The 27,036-nt window shown below is 43.3% G+C and overlaps 1 protein-coding gene across 3 annotated transcripts in view; it reads left to right on the forward strand.

The window, feature by feature from the left end:
- Positions 1 to 27,036, forward strand: part of FCHSD1 (FCH and double SH3 domains 1) — a 288,678-nt gene that overhangs the window by 134,427 nt on the left and 127,215 nt on the right. For all 3 annotated transcript variants that reach the window (XM_085617778.1, XM_085617779.1, XM_085617780.1), the window contains one exon: positions 24,021 to 24,143. In XM_085617778.1, the coding sequence (XP_085473904.1) occupies positions 24,021 to 24,143 (123 nt within the window). The remainder of the gene's footprint in view (positions 1 to 24,020; positions 24,144 to 27,036) is intronic.

Consider the following 27,036-nt stretch of genomic DNA (forward strand, 5'->3'; position numbering starts at 1 on the left):
GACTGTTGTGACACAAGCTGGGTTGTCTGCCTGCAGTGATGTGTGGTGGCTCAGCACGCAGTTGTAAGAAATTCTGAAGTACTGACAGGATTTTTCCCCTCCTCCCCGGGCATTTCACTTCTTACCAGCACAATAAGCAGAGTCCTGAACACCTTGTACTTAATGCAGCTAAAGAGCCCATTTGCTCCGGGTCTTGTGGTGAAGGAACCAACTGGGCGTGCTGAGGAATGCATCTCATTTTGGCCGCCATTTTAATGAATCTCTCCCCTCCCATCAGGCCATCACTTAGTATACTTCTTAATGAATAAATCACAGGCACCGCACCACAATGGCCTCGTCTCCAAGATGTAATGAGTGCCTAGGACTAATACTGCATGTTTATTTTATATCCGACATTTGCCCTTCTCCTGAATGCCCCTTTCCCGAGCTCTGATGCCAGAGCACTTTACAATCAAGCAAACCGTGTTTTACACCAGTGCGCAATAGATTCGGATGATTTGGTTGGGTCGAGTATGGCGTCCTTTACAGTGGTAACAGTTATGCAAAATACTTTATTAATATCTAGGGAACGTCCCTGCTCCATTCAGCATGTCTTCCTCGCCTATAGACAACAGAACAGCTCACGTGTATTTATATGTATACATTTGTTTCTGTCACATAAGAAATGTGTCAGCTGACAGACAGCGAAGGGCAGACTGCACTAGAGTCGAACAGTTGGTAGAACTTGCCCAATTTCCTCCTCTCACTTCCGTAGCTTCTCACCTCAGCTCGTCACTTCCTTTCTGCTGTATCAGAGTCTGGCCTGGAATCAAAGACTATTGTTTTTCAAACTCCCTGCTTGGTTGTGTTTCAAAGAGAACGTTCCAGGTTCACCAACTCCCACCCAGAAATTCTTCATACCAATACCAGAGTTGGTAGCATTCCGTTTGTAATATGAGGGACCATTTTGCCAAACTGCTGATGTGCGTAGGTTAGAGTTGCTGCCACACAAAACAGCATCTTCATTAGGAACTAGCAGAGCTCGATTAAAAATATCTAGATCAGCCGAATGCTCCAGCACAGATGACATTTATTACAGTGGGTGATATATAGTACAGCTGTATGGATTTTCCGTAAGAATATATGTTAAGTAAGGCACGTAAAAAGGTTTGTCTATAACAGTGTCATGGGAGCTATAGGGGTATGCCATGCGTACTCAAATAGGCATAATATTGGGACACAAAAACGTGCAATACCCTTTCTCTAGCTCATTGCCCTTCTAAATTTACATATAATACAGATATGCATGAGTCATGCAATATGTGTGCGAAACAGCACTAAACCACCTCCGTTTTATCAAAGTGTCTAGAAGGAAGAGTTGATCTAGATTTGGTGGACAGGGACTCTGTCACAAATGCAATGGAGTACCCTGCTCCCCGAACCCCTAGTCTGCTTACCCTGCCTTCAGGCAGGTGCACCATCATTATTATGTCGACTGAGCTCCCCCTGGCTCCTTCCTTCGGTCCCCCGACAGAGTTGGGGCTGTCAGAAGAAGGTCTTTACACAGTCTATCCTTTTTAGTGTAGAGGATGTAAAGGTTTTTTCCCTTTCCATCACCACTAGGAAAAACCTGGTGGTAAGTGAAGGGGGGAACAAGCGTTGGCAAAGCCAATAGGTTTTGCCTACGCAAGAACTTTTGACTTGGCCAATGTCTTTTAGCCATGTTCTACAGCAGCGTGGAATGGAGTAGAGTAGAGTAGAGTGGAGTGGAGTGGAGTGGAATGGCATGGCGTACAGTGGTGTGGAGTGGCATAGAATGGAGTTGAATAGAGTGGTCTGGAGTGGCGTGGAGTGGCCTGGAGTGGCGTAGAGTGAAGTTCTGTAGAGTCGCATAGAGTAGAGTGGATGAGAATGGACTGGAATTGACTGGCATAGAGTAGAAATGTCTAGAGTGCAGGGGCGTAGGGTGGAGTGGCATAGAGTAGAGTTGAATAAAGTAGAATGGTGTAGAGTGGAACGGAGTTGACTAGAGTGTCATAAAGTGGAGTGCTGTGGAGTTGAGTGGAGCAGATTGGATAGAGTAGAGTGAAGTGGCATGGTGTAAAGTGGTGTGGAGTGGCTTGAAGTGGAGTAGAGTGAAGTGGTGTAGAGTAGACTAGCATTGTGTGGAGTGAAATGGGACAGAGTGGTGTAAAGTAACAGTGTGTGGTGTGGCGTAGAATTGAGTGGCATACAGTGGAGTGGAATGGCGTACACTGGAGTGGCATAGAGTAGAGTACCATAGAGTAGAGTGTCCTGGTGTAAGGATAGAGTAGAGTAGATTAGAGTGGTGCAGAATAGAGTGCAGTGGTGTATAATAGAGTGGCATGGAGTAGAATGGTGTAGAGTGGTGTAGATTGCAGTGACATAGAGTAGAGTGGTGCAGAGTAGAGTACAGTGGCATAGAGTGCAGTGATGTAGAGTAGAGTGGTGCAGAGTAGAGTGTCAGAGTGCATTGGCATAAAGTGCAGTGGTGTTGAGTGCAGTGCGGTAGAGTAGAGTGGTGCAGAGTGGAGTGCAGTGGTGTAGAATGTAGTGGCATAGAGTGCAGTGGTAAAGAGTAGAGTGGCATAGAGTGCAGTGGCGTGGAGTAGCATGGTGCAGAGTAGAGTAGAGTGCAGTGAAGTAGAGTAGAATAGTGCAGAGTTGAGTGCAGTGGCATAGAGTACAGTGGTGCAGAGTAGAGTGCAGTGGCATAAAGTAGAGTGTTACAGAATAGAGTGGAGTGGGGTAGAGTGCAGTTGCGTAGAGTGCAGTGGCAAAGAGTACAGGGTTGGAGGTGGGAGGGAAAAGAAACAACATGGGAGGGAGATTAGTGGGAGAGAGTAGAAGCTACATTTATGGGGAAATTTGAGACAGACTGCAAACACAAGCACTTAAATCGTTTAATTGAACACAAAAAAGTAGCTCCAAAATGGGAGCAATTGATGGCACAAGCAATTGGCCCATGCTCCAGAAGAGTGCCAAACACAAGAAAGGGGCATGGTGCCTGCATCCCTTGACAAACTGGGACGAAGGAAATGAGAGCGACTCTGAAGCTAACAAATGGTAAGCTATGGGCCCACTGTTTGTAAACAACATGTCTGGCAGAGACAGCACACACGCGGTCTAGGTTTAACCTAATAAGGTCTCCCACACCTGGGAGAAAACATTTGTTTTTATAAAACAAACTCCCGCTTTGGGAAAACCAAAACGTTTGAAAATGTTGCTGTCAGCCATCTTATACGACGGCTCTGTAAAACTTTTCCTATGTTGACAGAACCTCCATGAGGGCGGTTCCTGTCAGCGTACAGAGTTGCCCGCTGAGCCAGCTGACCACTTTATATGTGGTGTGCAGAGGTCCCTTGGGATAGGGAAGCTAATGTCATCCAACATGGCAACGGAGTACCCTCGGCTCTCCAAACTCTAAATCAGGCCAATAGTTTTCATTGGAGTGTATCTGTGTAATTTGGAATCATCAAAAAGAAGGACAATTTGGTGGTCGTAGTAATATATGTATGCAAATGCAGATGTTCTCATTTTCTTTGAAACAGGCCATTAGAAAATTGCTGAAATTTGTGTTTTGCTCACCAGTATACAAAATAGTTATCTCAAAAGTATGGGAGAAGCACTTCGTACGTATCAATACAATGTCCAATCATTGCAGAACAAGAAAAAAAAATTATACAAAAGTCAGTCTTATCAGTCAAATATCCATGGACTTCTATTCTTGTGTAATCAAAAAAGTTATTTTTTATTTTCATTTTGATAAATACGAGTAGGACCTGTACACAGCCAGTTCGCAAATTTTCGCTTTGCATGTTGTAAAGTTGTAATTTGTCATTCAAGTTCTTGTTGCTGCTCTAAATAATAAACAAGCAAGTAGAAGTGCCATGGGCGCTAGACCTCTCTTTCAAGGTCGTGTTGAGACAGACTTTGGATAGCAGCGTAATCTTTCAACACTGTTCTTAGCAGGTTTTACAAGCTCGGAATTGCAGACTTCAGACAGCTGTACTATTTGTGTGGAGCCTATGGGCTTACCCCTTGAACAGCAGAGCCACATATTCCCACCTCCCTGGTTTCCGCCTTGGAAAATAGAGATATCTATCTGTATCTTGGAAAATAGAGATATCTATCTGGATCTCACTGTGCCAGATCCATGCGGAATTTGTGCCCAACTCAGAATCCAAAATAGGGCACGAACACTGTTTGTCCCTGCGTCCATATTAACCATAGGATTCTGGGTGAGCCCATAAGGCTCTTTTTGTTTTGCATAAATTCATTGTGCATACAAAACTCGGCAAACGGTGCACTTCCAAAAAGCGATTCTGCAACAATGTTCTTGTGCACCTAGAAAGGTACATTGGCAGACAAGGCTTGGGCAACGGCGAAGGTAGAGTGGTAAACAGAAAGTCGAAAATCAGGATCTTCCCAATGCTTCACTAGTGAAAAGAAAACGTTGGACTACTTAATTTGTCATTCTTCTACCGTGAAAGGAAGGGGCGCCTAGCATACGGCACGCTGTTCTTCCAGGTCCATTGTGGTAGCTGTAGTGCATATTTAAAGTCACTTTAGTTTACTCACAAACTAATGAAGTGTTTGTCAGTGTTGGTGCAGCCAGGGCTGCTATCTCTGGCAGCACTAAAACTGACGAGCACTTCCTACACCCGGTAATCCGTGGTGTGGGATCATCAGACCAGCTGTGATTGGTTGGAGAGGTACCCACCCCGGGGTTACCGCTCCGGCCGACATGGAATCGGGTCCTATGTGTATTGTCTTTCACTGTATGTGGATTGCGTGTGTGTGTGTGTGTGTGTTTTGGTGCCTCTTTAATTATCGGTAGCTGCATGTATGTTGGCCTGTGTGCCTGTAATGATGTATTTTAGTGGCCCTGGGTCCTTGTCAGTCTTCAAGCCCGTGTGCACGGGTGTCTCTATTTCTGTTGTCTGTGTTTATGAATATCTGCATGCTTCTTGCCCTGTGTGTGTTGCGTCAGTCACGTCTGTCTTTTCGCTGGGCACATGGGTGTATGTGTGCTTGTTGGTCTGTTTACCGGGGTACTTGAATTTTTAGCGACCCTTGTTCTGTAAATGTGTCTGATCAATGTGCTTGGGACATGTATGTATGTCGGTCTGCTTCGAGGATGCATTACTGTTCTCTGCAAATGAACCAGTAGTCTTCATTTGTGCATGTATGTATGATGTGTCGTAAACGTTTACACTAATGTTATATGTCTCACTGTGCAAGAGGCAAGGCTGTTGGCTTTTATTAATTCTTGCTGCTTCGTCTTTCTTTTCCTGTAGTCACCCGTCATCTGTTCGTACAACTCTTTCCTCCACCGTTTCTGTTTTACTCTTTTTTTTCCCTCCCTCTCACCATCTTCCTGCTCCATCCCAGCGCCTTATCTCCTGCCATTTTTCTGTCTGTTTCATTTTTCAGTCTACACGAGTTCGACATCCCTCATGACCTCTAAGAGGCCGGCTCTGACAGCAGGATGCTGGACTCTGCAGGCGAGGGCCTGGGGTGTGTTCCAGCCGTGCAGGGCCCACGCTGTACTGCACTCCTGGCCACACCCCGACTGAAGGCTCGTGTTTGCAAGCCCCTGTTGCCATGGAGGGCGAGTGCGAGTCATCCTCACCTGCAGACGGCGTAGGTCAACCGGGACAATCTCGCATCGCCTGTATCAGATTACACGTCTGTGTAATGTGTTTATTAATAGGTGACACTTCATTCAACGGAACTGCCCAGATTGCATCCCTCTTTCCCGGGTTCTTATAGTTTGCGTTCGTTCTCTTTGAGCCCATTCATACTTGGCAAGAAATCATAGGCGGCCCAAGTGTGTCGAGAGACGGGTTCCTTGAAGCAGATATGGTCTCCTCTGTGTCCTCTGTCACATTTATGGCTGCGAAGGCCCCCGCAAGGCTTCGGGATAGGCTGTCTGGCAGTGCAATCTGTCTCAGTGGCCGACGCGTAAATTATTAACGGGGTACAACCTTGTACAGGGCTCCGATGGCAGCGCCGTTACTGGCACCGGGTCCTTCACCGGTAACTGCTTCCAATATTGTATTTATGTTTGGGTAGGGCGGGCCAGGTCGGTGTCCCTGAGCGCGGGGCTGCTGCCACGTGCCCGCTCTTCGCCAGCCTCTGGCACTGGAGTGATTCTGACAGGAAGCGATGCTGCCCGGATTAAACCTCCACGGGAAGCGGGGCACTGGAAGGAGGAGGCCGGCTGGGTTGGCCCCAGATCCAGTCCTGAAGCAGGGGTTGGCTGCTTATCATTGAACGAGACGAGCCCTCAAGTGGGACTAGTCACTAATAAACTACCGCCACCCTCACGGGAGATATTGAGACCCTAACATGAGGCAGAGGGAGGTCACAAGCCAAGTTTCCGGGATTGCATGTTTCTTCCATTGAGTGGCTTTACTCCTAATTCATTCTTCTCCGAAGGTTCCAGTTTTGAGTCACATTCCGACCATTGACTCGGTACAAATCCACCCTGTGTTAGCAAGCTGTTCACCTCTATCTACCGTATTTGAATCCCACCCTGGGTGGTGATTGCGGTGAGTACTCTCTGTAATATTGAGGCCTCTGCCGAGTTTATAGTGGATGTGCTAAGCATGTTTGGCCATCACTGTCTCGCTAAATGCACAAAACATCTACTAGCAATTCGGCACAGCCTGAAAATAAGTTTACTTGGGCCCCACTGGAGAAGCTACGGATACTAGAAATGACGGAACCAATAAACCATTATTCTTGCTCCTGAATACCTCCTTTTTTTTCACTTGTAAGGTATTTCTTTCATTCTTGGTTGTTTGACATTGAGAAGGTAGGGCATTATGTTTCAGGGCCATTTACATTGCCAGATGAAATGTGCAATAAATGTGCATGATGCCATGATGTGGCAGTGACATTGTTTCTCATTTTAATTTCCTGGCTCCTCTCCAGTCCCCACAAAAAGAAAAAAACATATTAATTTCAAACCATTTTAGTAACTAGATTAATACCAGTGGTCATATGTTTCCACTGAGCAGGTTTTCAAAGGCTTTGCTCTGACCCATTTTGCACAAAGCTTCTTACACAAAACTTATGTGGTGCCTTTAGTGATCTTTGGTATAGTGAACAATCAATCAATCAAGAATTTGTAAAGCGCACTACATACCCGTGAGGGTTTCAAGGCGCTGGGGGGGGGGGGGGGGGGGGAAGCTGCTGCTATTGGTCGAAGAGCAGGTCTTGAGTTGTCTCCTGAAGGTCAGCAGGTCTTCGGTTTGTCGTAGGTAGAGGGGGAGGGTGTTCCAGGTCCTGGCGGCGCGATAGGAGAAGGATCTGCCTCCGGAAGTAGTTCTACAGATGCGCAGGACCGTGGCCAGGGCGTGGTCAGCAGAGCGGAGTTTCCTGCTGGGTACGTAGAAGGAGAGCCGAATGTTGAGATAGGCTGGTACGGTCTTGTGGAGTGCCTTGTGTGCGTGGATCAGGAGCTTGAAGGAGATTCTCCTGTCGATGGGGAGCCAGTGCAGGTTCCTCAGATGGGGGGTGATGTGGTCGCGGCGCGAGACGTCGAGGATCAGGCGTGCAGTGGCGTTTTGGATTCCCTGCAGTCTGTTGATGAGCTTGGACGAGGCTCCGGCTTAACAGGCATGCTTTGTGGTGGGCGATGAAAGGCAGGGTGTTGGCTCCTCTCCTCATTAGACTCATTGAGTTATTTATTCTACTGTTCGGATTTTGATTGGATTGTCTAGAGATGGGTTGACAACATACAAGGTAGGCTGTTTGTTTTTTCAAGCAGGGATGTGTTCGTGACTCAATGCTTCTTAATGCATGTGTCACTGATCTTCTTGAGATGCTTGATTTGGAGTAGATATATTGTTCCCACAAACCGAGTTGAGAACACATCCGTGCAACATATTTGAGGAGTCTACTTTCTGTGGCCGCACCCATGCACAGAGTCCTCATGCATTTGCCTTTTTGAATCGGCACTACTCAGCTGAAGATCAACTTGGAAATACTTCAACAGGTTGCAATTGATGTTCTACTGGCAAACTGAAAGGACGGCGCTTGAGGTGGTCAAGGAGTAATGTTATTTGTACATTTAGAGAAATAACAACTTGTCCACAGCCCATGAGTGGAAGTAAAGAATGAAGCGGTGAACACAGATACAGTGTTTCTATCCTGCTTCAATGCCAACTGTAGGGGACAGTCACTAGCCTATCCTTGAAAACGTGTTCGCAGCCGGGATTCTTCCCATATTCTTGTATGGTGCCCATGCTTTCAATCGGTGATGGTTTGTTCTGAACACGATAGAAGGTGTTTTGTGGAATCAAGTATTCTTGATGAGAATTGAGTATTCATGAAGAATACTTTGGCTTTGCATTTGGCAAGGTCAATGGATGATTTGCCAGTAACATGCCCTTATTTTATCTTCATGAATCGGGTAATGCTATCTGGGGTAGTGACCTTTGACAATGGAAGATCTGGGTCCTGTATTGATTATATACTGGTTAATGTGGAGTTGTGGTCGATGATTGATGATATGGTGGTTGTATGTAGACCAGAAAGCGACCATAACCCCCTAGTTTTGTCCATGCTTGATAACAGTTTTATTGATATTGTTATGGATGATGTCCCTACTGTTCAGGCAAAAGTATTCTTAACTAATGATGAAAGAAGGGTACGCTGGCCTAAAATAGTTATTAATGAGGGTTTTATGTCCATGATTAGGATTTTGCTTATTAATACATTAGACAAACTCAATTGTTCTGAGTCCCAGGTTGAGATTAATGGAAAATTTCCCGGTATTCATATTGGGTTATTCTCGGAGCTTAAATCCTTCTTTGTTAAGAGTTTACCCCATAACTCCAAAAACAAAGAGTTGAGATCCCGATCCTGGTACGACAATGGTTGTAGACAGGCTCAAAGAGCCTTGCTTGTTGCCATTAAATCTAGATTACCAGATGTTATTCGTAGCTGTAGGGCTATTTATAAACGTGCCCAATTATCAGCTAAAAGGAATTGGGACGAGGATCGCTGGAAGGGGTTACTACAGGCGTGCGATGGGCGGAATATGACTGAATTTTGGTATCTCCTTAAGTGGGGTAACCACCCACAAGATATGGTATCTACCACCCACGTGGAGCCACAGCAGTGGGTTTCGTATTTTGAAAACCAGTTCAAACTTAAGAGTAGGACTACAGCTGCGACACCGTCTCTTATGTGTGAGGAACCCTTGGTATTTGTCCCCTGTGAGGTGAAGTCTATTTTAAAGGCCATCCCGAGTGGCAATGCACCGGGCCCGATTCTATCCCCTCAGACCTATTTAAACATGAGCAAGACCTATGGGTCCCATATTTGACCATGCTAGCCAATGCCCTTGCTAATGGAGCTTCAGTTCCTGATTCTTGGTTAGGGGCAGAGATATTGCCAATCTATAAGAAGGGCGATCGCTCTGCCCCGGCCAATTATCGTCCAATTAGCCTTATAGATGCGGTACAAAAGATTGTTGCCCGCCTACTTTTGGGTCGTATACAGGGCTGGATGGCCGATTTTGATACATTAACACCACTCCAGGCGGGTTTTCAGTCGCATATTGGAACCCTAGACCAAGCGTTCAGGGTTATGCTCCTGTATTGGAAAGAGGTTATCCTTGGTGGTGGCATGCTTTTTGCGGCATTTGTGGACCTAAGGTCCGCATTTGATCTTGTTCCAAGGATTAAGTTGTGGGATGTTTTATTGGGGATGGGCATGCTCTTCTTATTAAATTGCATGAACATACGTATGCTAAAGTTCGATGGGGTAAACCCGGGGAGGTGACGGATAGGTTTGAGGTTTCTAAAGGGGTTAGACAAGGGTGTATTTTGGCTCCCACCCTGTTTTCCCTGTTCATTAACGGGGTTATGAACTACTTTACTAACTTCCCCACTGATGCACCTTCCCTTGCTGGCAAGAAAGTCCCCTTGCTAATGTTCGCGGACGATACGCTCTTAATTTCTAAGACGAGACAGGGGTTACAGCTTGCTCTGTCTCGCTTTGAGCTTTTCTGCCGCGACCATGAGCTGGAAGTTAACGTAGGGAAAACCAAATTTATGGTCCTTCGTGGTCCAAGATCAGTTAAATCAAGGGTTAAAATGGGTGGGGTTATCCTTGACCAGACAGCTGTCTTTACTTATTTGGGAGTCACATTTAGTGAAAATTTGAGTTGGAAACCCCAGATAGATGTCCTTACTCTTAAGCACGCCCAACTTGGCGGAGCTCTGTTGAAGGAACATAGAAACTCTCTAACAAAACCATTGGCTCCACTGATTAAAATCTATGGTTCCAAAATTCTTCCAGCCATTATGTATGGGGCGGAGTTGTGGGGCTTTAGTGATATGTCTAAACTTAAGGTTGCTCAGAACAAATTCCTTAGGTCAGCAATAGGGTTACCGCTATCAACTCCTCGTATTCCCCTATTGTATGACCTAGGCTGTAACCCGGTGGAGGACATGGTACGGTATAGACCACTTGCGTTTTGGCGGCGCCTGTGGACGACACCGGAACTGTCTATGTATGCCGAGGTCCTCTTGGAAGTAAAAGGGCTACGGGGTTCGTCGGGGATTCCTTGGTTATCAGCAATAAAAGCTTCCCTGATTGATATGGGGTTAGGGTCCTTATGGGTTGATCCTGTTACTGCTGTTTTCCCCTCAAAGAAGCTTTTTAAAGAAATCTATTGGTGTAAGATTAAGGAAAAGAGATTAGCAGCTGCTCTGGGTGGCCCCATGACGGTATTATTCCTTGTCATCAAGGATGTCCCCACTTATGATGAATATTGGGACATCATAACAAAGCCATCTGATCGCAAATTGTATCATCAGTTAAGAGTTGGCTCCCTCCCTCTTCGTGGGGTAACGAGTTCATGGAATCTATGTGGCAGTGATAAATGTCCCTTTTGTGTGGAGGAGGTAGAAACTGCTGATCCCTTCCTTTTTTGTTGTCCAATGTACACTCAACCTAGATGTGTATGGCTAAAGCCTGTATGCCGTTCACTGGGAACAAGATCAGCACAGGTTGCCAGTCGAATCCTAAAATCTGACACCACTAAGTATATTGTCATAGGGGTATCTAAATTTGTTAGTTGGGCTTGGTCAATTCGGACCCGGAATTTGAGTCTATAATTCAGTAGTACACATAATGTTGCAGGTGGTTTAGCATATTGTTCATTATTATTGTTCATTATATTATGAAATTTGTTCTTATTTTTTTTTTTTTAGCGGCTATTGATTGTATCAGTCGTAAGTCTTTGTATTGTATTTAATAACTTTTTATTTTGTTTTTAGTATGTATTTATTTATGGATTTTATGGACTATACTAGGACAATTTATTATGGATTGTGTTTTATATGAAAAAGATGCTGAATTCGTCCCGGTCTAATTTGCAAACACCGGGACACTTTAAGCAGCGCCTGCACGTTGTTATCTAATTTCGATCTACAACAACGTGCAGGTGGGGACGGGACGGGGCTCTCTTATTTCTGACTCCTGCTGGGCCCATAACAAAGGCCGAATCTCAGGGGTCATTTGGCCTCCTTTTGTTGGAGTCTCCTGGCTGGCTGGCAGCAGTCAGGAGCCTCACACCTGATGCAGATGCAGCAGAGGGGAAACAAAGGCTCACACCTTGTTAGCACTCACACATACTTGAGAGAGGCAGCTTTTCACTTAGTTTAGGCACTGTTCAGGAGATATGCATTCACTGTAAGAACATCAGATGTGTTGATCTTTCCCAGTATTTGCACAAATATATAGCAATTATATAGCGCTTACTACCCCTGAGGAGGCATTGTAATAATTTAAATATCACTATTTCTTTTAAAGCACTATGGCTAGAGAAAGCTTAACACTGACAAAAGGTAACGTTGTTTTATGTGTAGCGTACAAAAGTGTGAATCTTCTGCCTAAATCAGGAGGGTTTGCAAGTATACTCGAAATGTACTCAAATGTACTAATAACACCTGCTAAATATATATGTGAGGGCTTAAGATCTAATGTCACTTCTTGTGATGCCAGTTCCTGTGATGTCACGGGCCGCGATGTCACACGCCGCGATGCCACGCTCCGCAATGCCACTTGCATACTGATTGACCAGGTTAGTCCCCCCACTTCTGTTTTTTAGGACTTGTGCCTGAGGAAAATGTTCCCAGTTTGCTTCCAGGTCCTGCATTGCTGATGGAAGGACTGTCTTTTGCTCTAAGCCTTTGCGGCCCAGTGAGGACTGAACGCGACCCCTTTAAGCTGCTGCAGACTGGCAGGGCATGTTATAGTGCTGCCTTTCACGAACCAATGGCATGTCTGTCCCTACTTTCACCTTCCTGCATCCGCGCCCTCTCGTGGTGAACGTTAACCCATTTCAGTCGAGACTTTGGGTCTTATTTAGAGTGAGACAGATGAGAATCTCCGTCCCAAACATGGTGGAGGTCCGGTCCACCGTATTACAAGTAACCCTGGGCGGACAACTACGCTACGCTCGCGTAGTGTGCATAGTTTGTGCTACTTTGCGCTGCGAGAAGTGCACGTAGCACAGTGCAAAAATGCGTAGCATAGTGTAGTTGGCATTTCATGCTCACTCGCGGTCCTCAACGTCAAGCTGGCGACCGCGAGCCAGCAAAATGACATCCCGGCGAGACTTTTTCCTCGTTCGCGATCAGCAACATCAAGTTGCCGATCGCGAGCGTGGAAAATAAACCTCCCGGCGAGATTCTCAATACGGGGAGGTCAGGTTTCTCATTGCAAGTGGTCGCGTATGCTCTTGACCGCTCGCGATGAGAAACTACCAGTCCGCGTTGAGAAACCTGCCCCTCGAGTAAAAATCTACTCGAGTGGCAGAAAACGACAGCTCGCACTGTGCAAGATGCCGTTTTCAATGATTGCACAGTGCGGACAAGCATCCGGCACTGTGCAATCATCGCGAACAGCGCACTACACAGTTCGCGTAGTGCTACGCGTATCTCGCGTAGTGCGAAGTGCACTTTGCGTAACTACGCGTAGCGCTACTACGCGAACTACCCCCAGGATTAATTACAAGTGCATTACAGCCCGTGGCACTTGTAATACGACGGACGGGATGTACGCCACATTTTGACGGAGTAGGCCATCTGCCAAGCTCTAAATGAGGCCCTAGGTCCTCTGTGGCAATGACTCTGAGGGCGCTAATAGACCGGTTGGCAGGATATGCTGAGGAAATGTTGCCTTGTCTCAGTAAATCAACATTGGCACTCTATAAATGTGCGCTAGATAACTAAATGATATCATTACTCGACCCATCCATGCTCCTCTTCTCTTACTCTTAAGAATGAAATGCAGACCTGCCCCTTGTAGGATTAAAACCTGCAAACATGGATTTACTCCCAGCTGTCTATGGGAGCCATTAAGCTCCCTGGTCAGCTTTCCACAGCATCCTGGCATCAGGCCCCATTGATTGTTTACTTTAGAAGCCTGCCTGACTACAAGGGACTGTTTAAGTGGAAAAAGCTATTTACGGATTCAGTAGCTTAAAAGTCTGGGATCTAACAAAACAGTACAATTGGGCTATGTAATATTAAAATCTAATATACTATTTTTTTGTTATTCATTGATGCAATACAGCTCCCATGTGATAAAAAAGGCCCTTCCTTTTTGTGACAGTAATGCTTGTCATGTGTTTCTACATACTGATGCCCTTTGCGTTTGTCATTGATGCTTTTCCAATCCAGTAAATTACTTAGCGAGCTAAGCACGCACCTTGAAATCTCTGGGTATTCTGTGCACACTACCCTGAGGTCTGTGTGTGTGTGTGTGTCACAAGTTTGAATCCTGGCAGGATCTCATGCTTCTGAGGTTGATAAATTGAGTAACATTCAGCAGGGTAATAATTACACCTGCTACTTACCATACATGTGTGCTGTCCAGGTCTTCCTTTGTGCCCTTAAGATATTTTCCATGAAACTCTACACCTTTGTGCCAACCCATTGTTTTTTAAATGTCCTCAGTCTCCACCTGACAGTCGATTACTAATATGAGAATGCCAACCCCACTGGACAATACTGCTGTGTAAATCAGACCCTTAAAATTTGGGAAGAAATTGTCAAAATTGATAGCTTGAAGGTGTTTTTCATGGGACTTTTTAGGTGGAGTGTTACAAAAAGCATAGTTGATGGATTTTGTTAGCTCCCAAGACACCCCCATTTAGGAAAAGCATTGTAGTGAATATCTGGATCAAAGGAAACAAAAAGGAGTATAGAAAGGGTCTAAGCTGATTTTAGTGTTAATATAAATCAGGTGTTGGCGGTATCCTGCCACTCTTAGTAACCAAGGTGTGTTCTAAGGTAATTTTAACTAGCCCTGTGTGAAATTTTAATTACACTGGAGCAATGGGAGTCATTTCTGCAATTTTGCATTACTCTTTTTAGTGAAATTACCAAAAATGTTGAGATTTACACCCCTTTGCATAATTATGAGCAATTGGCACAAAAGCACTACTGTAAGATCATAGGAACAGAGAACGTATTGAGTTTAAGGGCCTGCTGGCGGCGTGTGTTTATTTTCTGTTGCATTTAGCCCTATTGTCTTAGCACAAATGCATCCTCAGGTCCATTTTGGACGCAAGAGTGCATTTTGCTGTAGGAAATTAGCACTAAGTGCTGGGTTATGCTCCTTGTGTAATTCTTCATAATCTTGCTTGATTTTGCTGTAATTTCCATAATTACGCTACAGCAAATTATGCAAGTTACGCCCAGCCCTAATTTTTAACTTATGAAAAATGTTGATCCTCTTCTGTGCCTTTATAAATACTGTTTCAAAGAAAACTGTTTTCTCTCATAATTTTTTCAGTGAAGTTATGGAAGGTGCTATAAAAGCTAAAGTGAGTGCATGTTTTCTATAGGTTTGTGAATGTGAGTTAAATGTCTGACTTGCTAAGTAAAACATTACTTCAAATAGCAGCAGCCTCAGTTGATTCCCCGAGTTCTACTGCCTTTTCATCACAGTGTTTTAATGAACAACTAGAGCGCTAACATTCTCTCTTGTCGACAAATGTGAGGTAACTGAATGCCGTTTTGCTTGAATTAACACTGCAGAACTGAAAGTATTTTCTGTGGAGGTGACTGTAGTAAATTAACAAAATGAGCATGTTGCATCTTCTCATTGAAATTATGGTAGGTGCGATAGAAGGCTAAATCGAGGACTCATTTCCTATAAATTCTCAAATACCTTCCTCATCCATGTTGGAAAAAAGCCTGCATGCTGAGTTAAACATGGACTTCTAATACTAGCAGCAGCCTTTCCGTGGACTCCTCATTGTTCACCAGAAAGTTCTAATTTACATCTAGAGCGCTAACATTCTCTATTTAAGACAGAAATGAGGCACTCCTTTACAGCATCTTGTTGAAATAGATGCTGCTCAATGTACAGGCTTTGATGTGGAGAAGGATCAACTAAATGAGCTTCCAGGATTTAATAAAGGCCTAAAACCAGCAATTTAAAATAAACCTGAAGGGTAATCTAGGTTCTGTGTCATTTAAGGTGTAATATATTTTAAAAGGGCTAATAAAGGAAGAGACCTGACATCTGCCATGTTTGCAACAGAGCTTCTGCCTACCTAAATCCAGCTTCTCCGTTCCAGTCTGTTTACTCGAGCTATCAGTTGTCTTTGTTTTTTTTTTTTTTTTTTTTTTTTTTGTCCTCATCTGCCAAGCAAGTTTCAATATGCAATCTTGTAGGTTTACACACATTGTACTGCCTCAGTAGCCAAGACTGGTTGGGGCAGTAATAGAACGGAAGGCTCACCCCTCAGCAACATGTTTCAACCTTCAATGATCACTAATTTGCTACCAGACAAGCAATTGCTAAAGTCCAGCCAAGGTACTAAACTTAGCACCATGAAACAAGTGACCCCCGGAATGAGGATGATGGCATAATCATTGGACCTGGGGGGAAAAAAAAAAAAAAAAAAAAAAAAACCCCAGATGTTCAATGATCCCAATTCAGGAGGTGCCAGAAAGATCTTGTATCTGGATTACCAGATCTAGCCAGGTCCAGCTTGGAGACAAGCAAAGTAGAAGCATACCAGTCATTAATGGAAGGAGGTGAAGAATCCTTCCATTTTCTGCATATCTCCCTCCTGGCTAGCAGGATAGCATAAAAAATAAGCTTTTTTGCCAAGGAGGGGACCCCTTGGTAGCAACCAAAAATTACTGATGTTAAATCTAGGGTAATGTTAACTCCAACAGAAAGTGAAAGAGTCTTACTAATGGCATCCCAAAATGAGGACAAATGTGGGCAATCAAAGAACATATGAATGTCAGAAGCAGCCACCAAACCACATCTCGCACAGGCCACACTACTCCCCTCAGAGAATTTAGAAAGACGAAGGAGTGAGTAGTATGCTCGATGAATGGTGAAAAGATGGTTCCTGCGTAACCATGCAGGCTTGACAATATCCCACAACATCTTACAAGACGAATTCCAAAGATGTTGCAAATCGGAATTGATGACATGTTGAAACCAAAGATCCTCCGGCAGTGAAAAAGTTCCGTCCATTTCCTCCAAGATTAAATTATACCACAGTGAAATTTCCTTTTTGGCAGGTGGCTTATCTGCCAAAAGCGTTATAAGATAGCTATATACGCCCAAGGAATATTTAACACCATGTGGAGGTTGAGCAGAGTATGCACGAGACCAGCTCAACATCTGAAGATATTTAAGCCTGGAGAAGTGTGGACCAATTTTTGTACAAAGATAATCCCAGGGTAACAAGTCCCCGTCAACAAATAGGTTACCCCACTCCTCCAACCCTGCCTCTCTCATAGGTGTAGCTAGTGCATCCCTTAACCATGCTGGACCATCAGGAAGGCCCCACAAAGGTGTCCTACTTCCATAGTAACCAACTTTAATTGCTTTAGACACCTGGGCCCACATTCTTGCCATACCCCTTAAAATTTTCAATTTAATTTTTTTGAAAAACTTGGGGTTTCCAAATTTAAAAAGAAACCCTGACTGACTTACACCTTCTACATCCAATTACATTGAATAGAGGGAACCCACTCCAACCCCTACTGGTCTTTTTAATAGAATCCTAGCATGTGAAAGCTGGAAAGCCCAGGCATAGGCCTGGAGATCAGGAGCAGCAAGCCCTCCTTTTTCCCTACGTCTCCTAATTTTTTTCCAGGAGATTCTTGGCAGATGTTTATCCCAAATAAAGGTGCTAATATCCGACTGTAATTTCCTGATAGAGGCGGGATCAAAACATAGAGGTATCGCATTAAACAAAAAAGAAACCTTAGGCAGGATGGACATTTTGACAAGGTTGACCCTGCCCAGTAGGGAGAGTGGAAGATGGGCCCAGGACTGGAGCAACCTACGACAATCCTTTGCAATTTAAAAAAAATTAATAATAGTAATCTGATCGAGGTCAGATACAATATCCAAACCTAAGTATCTCATCCGACTCGCCGGCCGGATTTCAGAATCGAAGGTACTTTGATCGATGTTCCAGGTCATCATCTCAGTCTTTAGAGCATTAATCTCATAACCAGAGACCATCCCAAACTCCGATGCCAGCCTGAATATTACTGGGAGGGCCTCGTGCGGGTCAGAGGTGAAAATGAGAATATCGTCGGCGTAAAGTGCCACCTTTCTCTCCCAACCCCTGTACGCAAATGCCTTGATGTTAACACTATCCCTCAAAATCTGGGCAAAGGGTTCAGCATATAAATCGAACAGGAGTGGGGAGAGAGGACATCCCTGCCTAGTACCCCTCGAGATGTCAAATGAGTCAGAGAGTATACCATTAACCAAGATACGGGCACTAGGGTTACTATAAAGAAGACTAATCGCCTGACGAAATCTACCCCCCACGCCAAACTTTGCCAAGGCCTCCGACAGATACAACCAATTAACTCTGTCGAAGGCCTTGGTGGCGTCCAGCGTGAGCACCGCCAAGGGCAAAGACTTCAAACATGCCATGTCTATTGAACCAATCAAATCAAAAGTTAGTTCAAAAAGCTGTCGCCCCTTAATAAATCCCTTCTGATCGACATGTAAAATGGAAGGAGCAACCAAGGCCAATCTATTTGCAAGAATGGAGGCAAAGATCTTATAGTCTCCATTCAAAACAGAGATCGGCCTGTAGGAGCCACAGGCGGTTGGAGACTTCCCTGGTTTCAAAATAACAGTTATGGATGCGTTATCCCATGACACAGGTGGTCGTACTCCATCTAGCAGTATCTGATTGAACAATATAACTAGGAAAGGAACAAGTTCCTGCTCCAAAGATTTATATATTTCAGCAGGCAGCCCGTCAGGCCCAGAGGCCTTGCCTTTCCTGGCATCCCGAATGGCTTCCCTTACCTCCTCTTCCGAGATTTTACTATCTAGCATTGCTGACTGATCAACAGAGAGTTTTGGTAGATCTATTTTCCCAAGCCATTCATTAATCATATCAGTATCCAATATCTTATCTTCATGATAAATATCTTGATAGAAATCTTTAAATGCTGCTCTAATATCTGCATCAGAAGAAAGAGGGACATTATTGACATAGATCTGGTTGATGTTGTTACGAACCTGATCAGTTTTAACTTTCCATGCCAATAATTTACCAGCACACTCCCCATACTGAAAATGTGCAATTTTGCTGGCCTCCCATCTTTCCTGAAGCCGCCGGTTAAGGATCGAGGTCAGTTGGCCTCTTAGGGTCAATAGTTTAACCCGCAAAGGTGCCAAAACAGCTTCCGTGGAAGCTAAGTTGGCATCAATGTCGGCCTGTGCACTAGTCAGGTCCGCCTCAACTGAGGCAATAGCCTCTCTATATTCCCTCCTTCTATATGACATCTTACTTGTAATAAGACCCCTCAAAGAGGCTTTAAGTGAGTCCCAGACCACACCAGGTCCAGCAGAACCCACATTCATCTCTAAGAAAGACCTCACTTCAGATTTTAAAAAAGAGACATCTTCAGGGTGAGAAAGTAGAGAACGGTCAAAAGACCAAGTCCTTACTACATCAGAGGTAGGTACCATAAGTTCCAGAAAAACTGCAGAGTGGTCAGATAAATGTGACGGGAAATAACAAATGTCCCTAACTGCATCGGATAAACTATGGTTGATTAATATAAAATCTATCCTGGACTGGTGATTATATTTATAATTTCTGAAAGAAACACCCTGCTGCTGCCCGGCTCTTAACCTCCAAATATCGATATATCCGTATTGTTTCATCTCATTCAACAAGAAAGATCTTGATTTTGAAGGGACACGGGATCTACTGTTATGAGATTTATCCAAGACTGGATCTAAAACAATATTGAAGTCGCCGGCTAATATAACTGGTTCCGGGAAGGACAAAAGGTGAGAAAAAATCACTTCCAAAGATGTAGGGTCATCAAGATTGGGACCATAGTATCCAACAATAGTAAAACAGGCACCCATAATTACCACAGAAGCAATAACCCATCTTCCCGCAGGGTCGACTTTAAACTCTAATACCCTGGCCCTAAGCTGTTTTCTGAAAATCAGTGACACTCCTCGGGAAGTCATAGATTGTGAAGTTGATATCATAAAATCAATCCATTTATTCTTTTTAGCCAAGGTGTCAATTTCAGACTGGATCAAATGTGTCTCTTGAAGGATGATGACCTGGGCATCAGAGTCCCGGAGATACTGCATCAATCTTCTAGCCCTAGGATTAGTACGAGCCCATTGACATTCCAGGACATAATCTTAAAACTAGACATCACTACTGAACCAGAGCACAACCAGTCTTGCCTTTATAATGCGACCAGATATATACCAGATATATACCGACCCACCTCCAAAAGAAGACTCGCAGAACAACATAAGAGACTTTGACAAAACCTACAGAAAATAGAAAAGATGGCTGATGAGGAATTTTTAAATTTTGCCCGTGAACCCCCCCCCACCCACCCTTCACCCTCCCCATGTCAGTTGTCTCTGTTGATTAATGCCTTCCTAATTTTAAAATAGTAAAGTGTTGGTAGACATCAAAGGTTGTTTAATCTTCCCTTTAAATGTATGTGTTTTGATTTTTTAGAAGAACTGGCAGACAGATCTCATATTTAAGTAGAAGAGCTATACACAGACAGATTTCCTATTTAAAGTTGTGCCCTAGTGGGTAGTGAGAATTTCTGCATGATTGATGTTTGTTATGTTATTTTAATACATTTCTAAAGCACATGAATACCCATGGGTGTCTTGGCGCTGATATGGTATAGCAGTTTGGCAATGAAAGCACTAAAGACTAGATGTTAAAGAGTCAAGTTTTAAGTAGTTTCCTAAAAGTCAATAGGGGTGAAACTGCTCTGATGTTTATGGGCAGACTGTTCCAAAGTGTGGGGGCTTCTGAGGAGAAACAGCTGCCCCCCATTTGAGTTTCTTGAATCTGGGGTGGGAGATCATGGAGCTTTTAGATCTTAAGTCTCTGCTGGGAACATACCAGGTTAGAGACTGTTTGAGATGGCGGGGATCTAAGTCATGCAAAGCCTTATAGGTAAGGCATAGAGCGCCTTACATTTAATTTGGTTACTCACTGAAAGCCAGTGGAGTCCTCTAATGGGAGCGGAAACAGGTTGGAACTTAGGAAGATCAAGAATAAGTCTTGCTGCCACATTCTGCACGCTCTGTAACTTTTTCAGTTACTGTTTTTGAAGCTTTACATAAAGTCCATTACAATAATCAAGTTTGGTGAGAATTAGTAATGTAATGACTGTTTTCCTTGAGTTGAGTGGAATAAAAGGAAGGATCTTCATGATAGTTCTCAAGGTGTTAAAACTACAAGAGACAACTGAGCTAATATGTTTATTATAATTTATCTTATCATCTATAAGTATTCCTAGATGTTTCACTTTTTGATCCAGAATGGGGAGTGTTCCGAACTCAGATGGCCAACACAACGGTTTCCAGAAATGTGGTCTATTAACGAAAAGAATGACCTTGGTTTTATCTGAGTTCAATTTAAGGCAGTGTTTGCCCATCTGGTTGCTGACAGCTCTAATGCAGTTATGAAACTGGGAGGATAGTGACATTTACGTCGACGGAAGCCTACACAATGATCTGCGTATCGTCAGTGTAAGAAGTGGGGGAAAACCCAAAAGATCCAATCAGGGAAGCCAGTTCGGTGACATAAATATTGAAGAGTAATGGGCTCAATGAGGATCCCTGAGGGACCCCACAAGGAAGAGAAAAAGCCGTAGATGAAAAATGTTCCAGCATGACTGAGTGTTATCGGCCCGTCAAAAAAGACTGAAGCAAAGCAAGAGCTTTGTTGGTAATGCCAAGTTTTTTGAGGCGAGCAATGAGAATGGCATGATCAACTATGTCGAAGGCTGCCGACAAGTCGAGAAGAATAAGTGCTGCCTCCTCTGTCCAAGTTCTTAACTCATCTGTGGTCTGTATTAATGCTGTCTCTATACTATGCTCGGCTGTGAAGCCAAATTGTGTAGGGTCCAGTAAATTATTCTAATGAATAAACTGTCAGTTGTGTATTCATTAGTTTTTCCACTATTTTTTGCCGGAAATGGTAACTTGGAAATGGGACGATATGTTTGCTGTGTTATTTGGATCTAGGTTAGGCTACTTAAGAAGTGGCAGAATAGAAGCCTTTTTCCACATGTTAGGAAAGATCCCAGTACTAAACAGTACTAAACATCCCATTAAAAATGTTGGTTAAGTATGAGGCAATAGGAACAGCGATCTGTTTAAGAATGTGGGGGGGGGCAGGGGTCGTAGGGCGACTCCGATTTGGTGGAATTGATCAAATTAAGGGCTTCAGATACCATGGTAAAAGAAAAGTGACTGAGATTAGATAGGGAGCTGCTAACAAGAAGGTCCTGAGTAGGAGATTGAGCTGTGGGGTGCGGGGGGTGGTAATGCTAGAGTCAGCAGAGCTGAAGGAAGTGAATTGATTATAAATATATCAACTTTGTCACAGAAGTGGCAGAAGTTACAGAAAGATTGGCTATTAAATCCTTTAGCCTCTGGTGCTTTGATAAGTTTATTTATGACCTTGAAGAGTTCTCTAGTAGAATGCTTTGAGGCTTCAATTTGTTGCGTGAAAAAGATAGATTTTCCATTGATGATGACTGCCTTATACATGGCAAGGGAACTTTTATAGATTTATTTGTCATAGGAGTTATAATTAGATCACCATTTCCTCTCGAGCCTTCTACATTTTTGTTTTTCAAGGCAAAGTGTTTCTGTGAACCAAGGTGCAGATTGTTTCGATCTGTTTCGGGCAAGATTTTTATTAGGGACTTCTTTGGATATGGCAGAGTTTAGCCAATCTATATAGTCGGCTGTAGCCTGAATTGGGTCCAGTAATATAGCGTTTGTTCCGTGTTTATTTTAGAAAAGGGTACTGGGGTGAATACAAAGTTTGAGTTTGATGAAGAAATGATTGTTGAGATGTCTTAACTGTTTATGTATGGGTGCATTACGCTCCAGTAATAGAGCGGATCACATGTTTGGACACGTCTTCGAAATATTTTTATTGTGAGTTATAGGAAATTATAAAAACATATTTTAAGCATATTTTTGCTATTAAAACAATGTTGCTCTGGATACCCTATAAATTATTACTTTCATGGTTAATTAATTAAAACGGATTTTAAAATAAGTGACATTGTAAATCAGACAGAACAATGAGGTTGCTATTTTAAAACACAGTGAAAACTGTCATAGACTACACAATTTTCAGTGTGCAAAGAAACAATTCATCTAATACCAGCTAATGGAAAGCAACGTTTTCAGGGGCTCTTTTATGTTGGAACTTGTAGCAGTAGAGTAAGAAATGTTTTCATGTATATATTCACCCTCCTGCATCGGGAAGTGAATGGCCCTAACGCTGTCTACTGCAGCAGCATGTTTCCCAGTGCAGGCACATTCTGCAAGCTCGGTGAATACTTCATCTCTTTATTAAAACTCTGTGATCTTAACAGGCAGCTCTTATAATAAAAAGGCATAGGGATGTATGAGTTGACAATGTAATGAGGCACATCTCATGGAAAAGCTATAAATTACATGGGTGCATATTCGCCAGCGAGGAGCCAATCAAAATGCAGTATTTTGGTAGTGTGCAACTGCCTGATTTACAATTATTGATAATACATTTTAGTTGAAACACAAGCTTGGAGTTTGAATGTGTTATTGTGTTTCATATATGGCAAGTAGTGTTTGCAATTCAGGTTTCCACAATTTAAATTATGCTAGCATGCTTTTGTGTGCACACATACTTTTTATTAAAAAGCATTTAGTTGTTTATTTTTCTTTCATATATCTGCAATTTAATACTAGATGTTTTGTCATCCTACATTTTCATTTGAATCGATTCTGAATTATCATGGTAATAGTTGTTTTACAGTTTGTAGTAGCCTTTAGCTGCATTGTACATCGATTGCAATGTGATGCTAACTTATGGCCATTTGCATAGCGCATTGAGCCCTTATCGGGCAGTAGTGCAGTCTTCATCTGGATGCCATTTCGTATGGAGTTGGATGTGCCATCATTTGTTAGTGGATGCTGTTAGTTGATGTTTGCTTGTGTGCTGGCACTAGAGCATTTGTTCCGTGTTTATTTTAGAAAAGGGTACTGGGGTGAATACAAAGTGAGTTTGATCTAAGAATGATTGTTGCGATGTCTTAACTGTTTATGGATGGGTGCATAGACTAGGTATGTGGGTTGCTATTATGCTCAGTTATTATATATAGTCGTATCCTACTGTATTTTCTTTTGTTTCATTGTTGTAATAGGTACTTGTATCAGTCAACTTGAGTTGTTCTACTGTGTTAAATCTGCCTAGCAAACTTAGTGAACCGATAACATATTTAATTCATGACGTTTTAATTGGAATTCAGTTGCTCTCAATATATGATACTGCATACAGTTTCCCATATTTATGTCTGCCTACAGTGTGGCCGTTAAGTGGACAATGGAATGTGGCTCTGGTTTGTGATACTGTTCTGTGCTTTTGTAGAAGTCTGTAAAATCTTCACTAATGACATCTTTCCTTGCAGAGCCTGGATGGAGATCTCTATGAGCGGCTGAGAGATCACCTGATTGTCATCAGCAGGACTGAGCTGGACACCTGTCACTCTCTGCAGGAGCGATCCCGTGCCATCCTAGAGGCTTCCAATCAGGTACCTTCTTTGAGTTTCCTGCTATTGAGATCTGACAGTCTCCTCGTACGCACCCCCTTCAAACGTTGTCTCTTGTCCAGATTCCTGTGTGGATTTGTTATTGCATTTTAACTTTTGCTGCTTATTGGCATGCATATTCAAATGAGAGATTAATTTCCCTTTAAAGGCCACCAGTAAAGGCCAAAAAGAGGTGCTTTCAATGTATTCTACCCACCAGTCCAGGCCTTTCCCGTGGTGCTGCATCATTCCGGCTGCTAGATCCCACTCCTGTTTTCCTAATTCAATTCCCCTCAGTCTGATAACTCACAACCTGAATAAATGCTTTGCATACATTTTAATTAATTGCCATTCCATCAGGAACTTGAATCGCATTTCTTGGCCAGCGGCAATGAGCATGTGCTCTCAACCAGAAACGTTGTAAGAGATAATGTTTTTTTTACAGATGTATCCCATTCTTTTGCGCACCAAGTTAACAAGATAGCCCACTGCTTTGTTGCCTTCCTGAGATTAAAACAAATTCATACCTTTCTTGGACTCGCACCTTCATGACCTAGTGCCCAATGCATTATTCCTGCCGAGACTTGACCATGGTAACTCGGTTTATCTCGCATTACCAGCCAATCTTATTTAACCTCTTCAGTTGTTTCAGAATCAGGGGCGTATCTCTAGGAGGAGGGTTTGATGTGTGAGACCCCACTAATGAATCCATTCCTGAGTGGGTGTGCCGGAGCCTCCAGTGAGGTAACAGTGTCTGTGGTTACATTTCCTGTGAGATTAGCAGCTGTCATGGCAGAGACAGACGGCTCCATGAAAAACATGTTTGCAAACACACAGACACCCACGTGCATTAGCCCATACAGCTATCTCGCTGGCATTGCAATAGCAGCTACGGTTGGGAAATCTGTTTCACAACCCCCCAAATCTGAACGACCGTACATTATTGGGTTGCCGCAGGCATGAACACCTCCCTCTAATGCCAGCATTGCTTCACTGGGTGCCCTATATGCACAGAATCTCCTTCAAATCTAGGACTATTCTACACACAGCCATTCACCAGCAGATCCTCCCATTTGTAGCTTGTAAATTCTCCTGGGAGACTCCGGCATGATCATTGCATTGTATTTTTTTCCCCTTCTTTCTATCCCTAAAACAAGGACAGTACCTCATGGCGACAGAGTTTTTCTGTGTCTAGGCCCAGGACTGTGAATTCCATGCCATTTTCCCTTTGATTTGAAACCTCTTTATCTGTTTTTGGAAATCATTGAAGACCTGGCTTAATAATTGATAGTTTGTGTGTTTGCTTTTGGAAATAGTAGTTAGGTTGTTTTTCAGTAGAGCGCCAAGATGCCTCCGGTGTTTGTGCACTAATAAATACATTTATCATAACTTCTGCGAACGCCCTAAACAATTCCAGCTTTCTAACAATTTGGGCACCTTAATGTGCACTGATTGTTAGAAATTAGTGCGCACAAATGTGTTGATCTCTTAGACTAACATTTGAGTATATCCCTAATTTGCAATGTTGCTCGGTGTAATAAAAATAGAAATTCCTGTCATTCTTTCACATACAAAAGCTCCTTTTCCAAATTTGGCAAGTGTTTTTCTAGTTGTATTCATCTCGGGATATGATTAGTAAATATGTATTTATTTACTTATTTAGGGTTTTCAACCCGCTAACATGCAACCTGATTGCAATGGTTTCTTTAGACATTTGTTTAGGTTATTATAACATTGTTTGCATAAATATCACTTTGGGTTCCCCCTCACAACTGCTTTGCCATCCTGAATGTCATGCTGAGCAATGGAGGCTGTTTCCTCTAGTGACATGACATCACCTATTGTCACACATGGTCATTGATCTCAGTGATGAATGGAGGCATGGAAACCGCAATGCAGGCTTCCAGGAGTATACAATACAGAAACATTAAGGAAGGTCAGAGTGCCTGGAACTATACAAGTTTTTCTATATTGTAACATTTTAAACGTTGTTATGCAATGTTATCCTGTGCAGTTTTTCTGTAACTCAGCATCTGCTATTACATAATGTCTTGGTGGTTGTAGTGGCCTCTGCATATAGACGGTTGACTGCTGATTGTAGGTATTTCCTTCAGTAGCAGTTCTGTCTTGCCAAAAACATGTGGCAGTGTTTGGTTACTGTGACCACATCCAACAAGTATGTAAGTGTTTTCAGTCAGCAGTATGTTCAGCTATTTCATGGTTCCAGAGTCTTGTCTTCATCTAAGTATGTATGTGTCTGTATGTGCGTCTGCATGCATACTTGTTGTGCACATGTGTGGCATCTTAAACTTGTGTTGCACAACTTGTACCGTTTGTGACAGTGCAAATGGTACACATAATGGTGATTCCCCTCGGTTTGTCTTTGTTTTGTGTGTATAAGTGCAAAGATAAATACTGCAATTTTTTTAGACTTGACCTTGGAGGCCCTATTAATGTTATTGTTTGGTAGGTAGCATACATCCCTTTACTTCCAGGGACCCTGCACCCGCCCCCCAAAAGAAAACCGAAACAGCATCTGAGGTTCCCTTCCCTTTGTGTTGTGCTGAGTGTCACATAGAAAAACATAGAGGCTTAGCACTGCCCCAACTAGTCCCATGCCTTCTATGATTTTGTGGGGGACTGTATTTATACATTTCTAGCCTGTGAAAAAAGTCTTACGGTATTGTTGAGTTGGCTTAGGTCAGACACCCAAATTCTTGAATTTTTTAACAAATGTTGTAGCCATTAAAGTTCTAGAGATATTGTGATGTGAAGTTATTATTGAACCCTAAGCCTAGATTCCATTACCCCACCTCCAGCAGGTGAACCAGTGGATCTACAGGGTGTCCTATGCCCTGAGGGTGCCCTCACCATCTGAAAATGATAACTACTGCTG

This window comes from Triturus cristatus, chromosome 7 (genome assembly GCF_964204655.1).
Source record: "Triturus cristatus chromosome 7, aTriCri1.1, whole genome shotgun sequence".
Taxonomy (NCBI): Eukaryota; Metazoa; Chordata; class Amphibia; order Caudata; family Salamandridae; genus Triturus; species Triturus cristatus.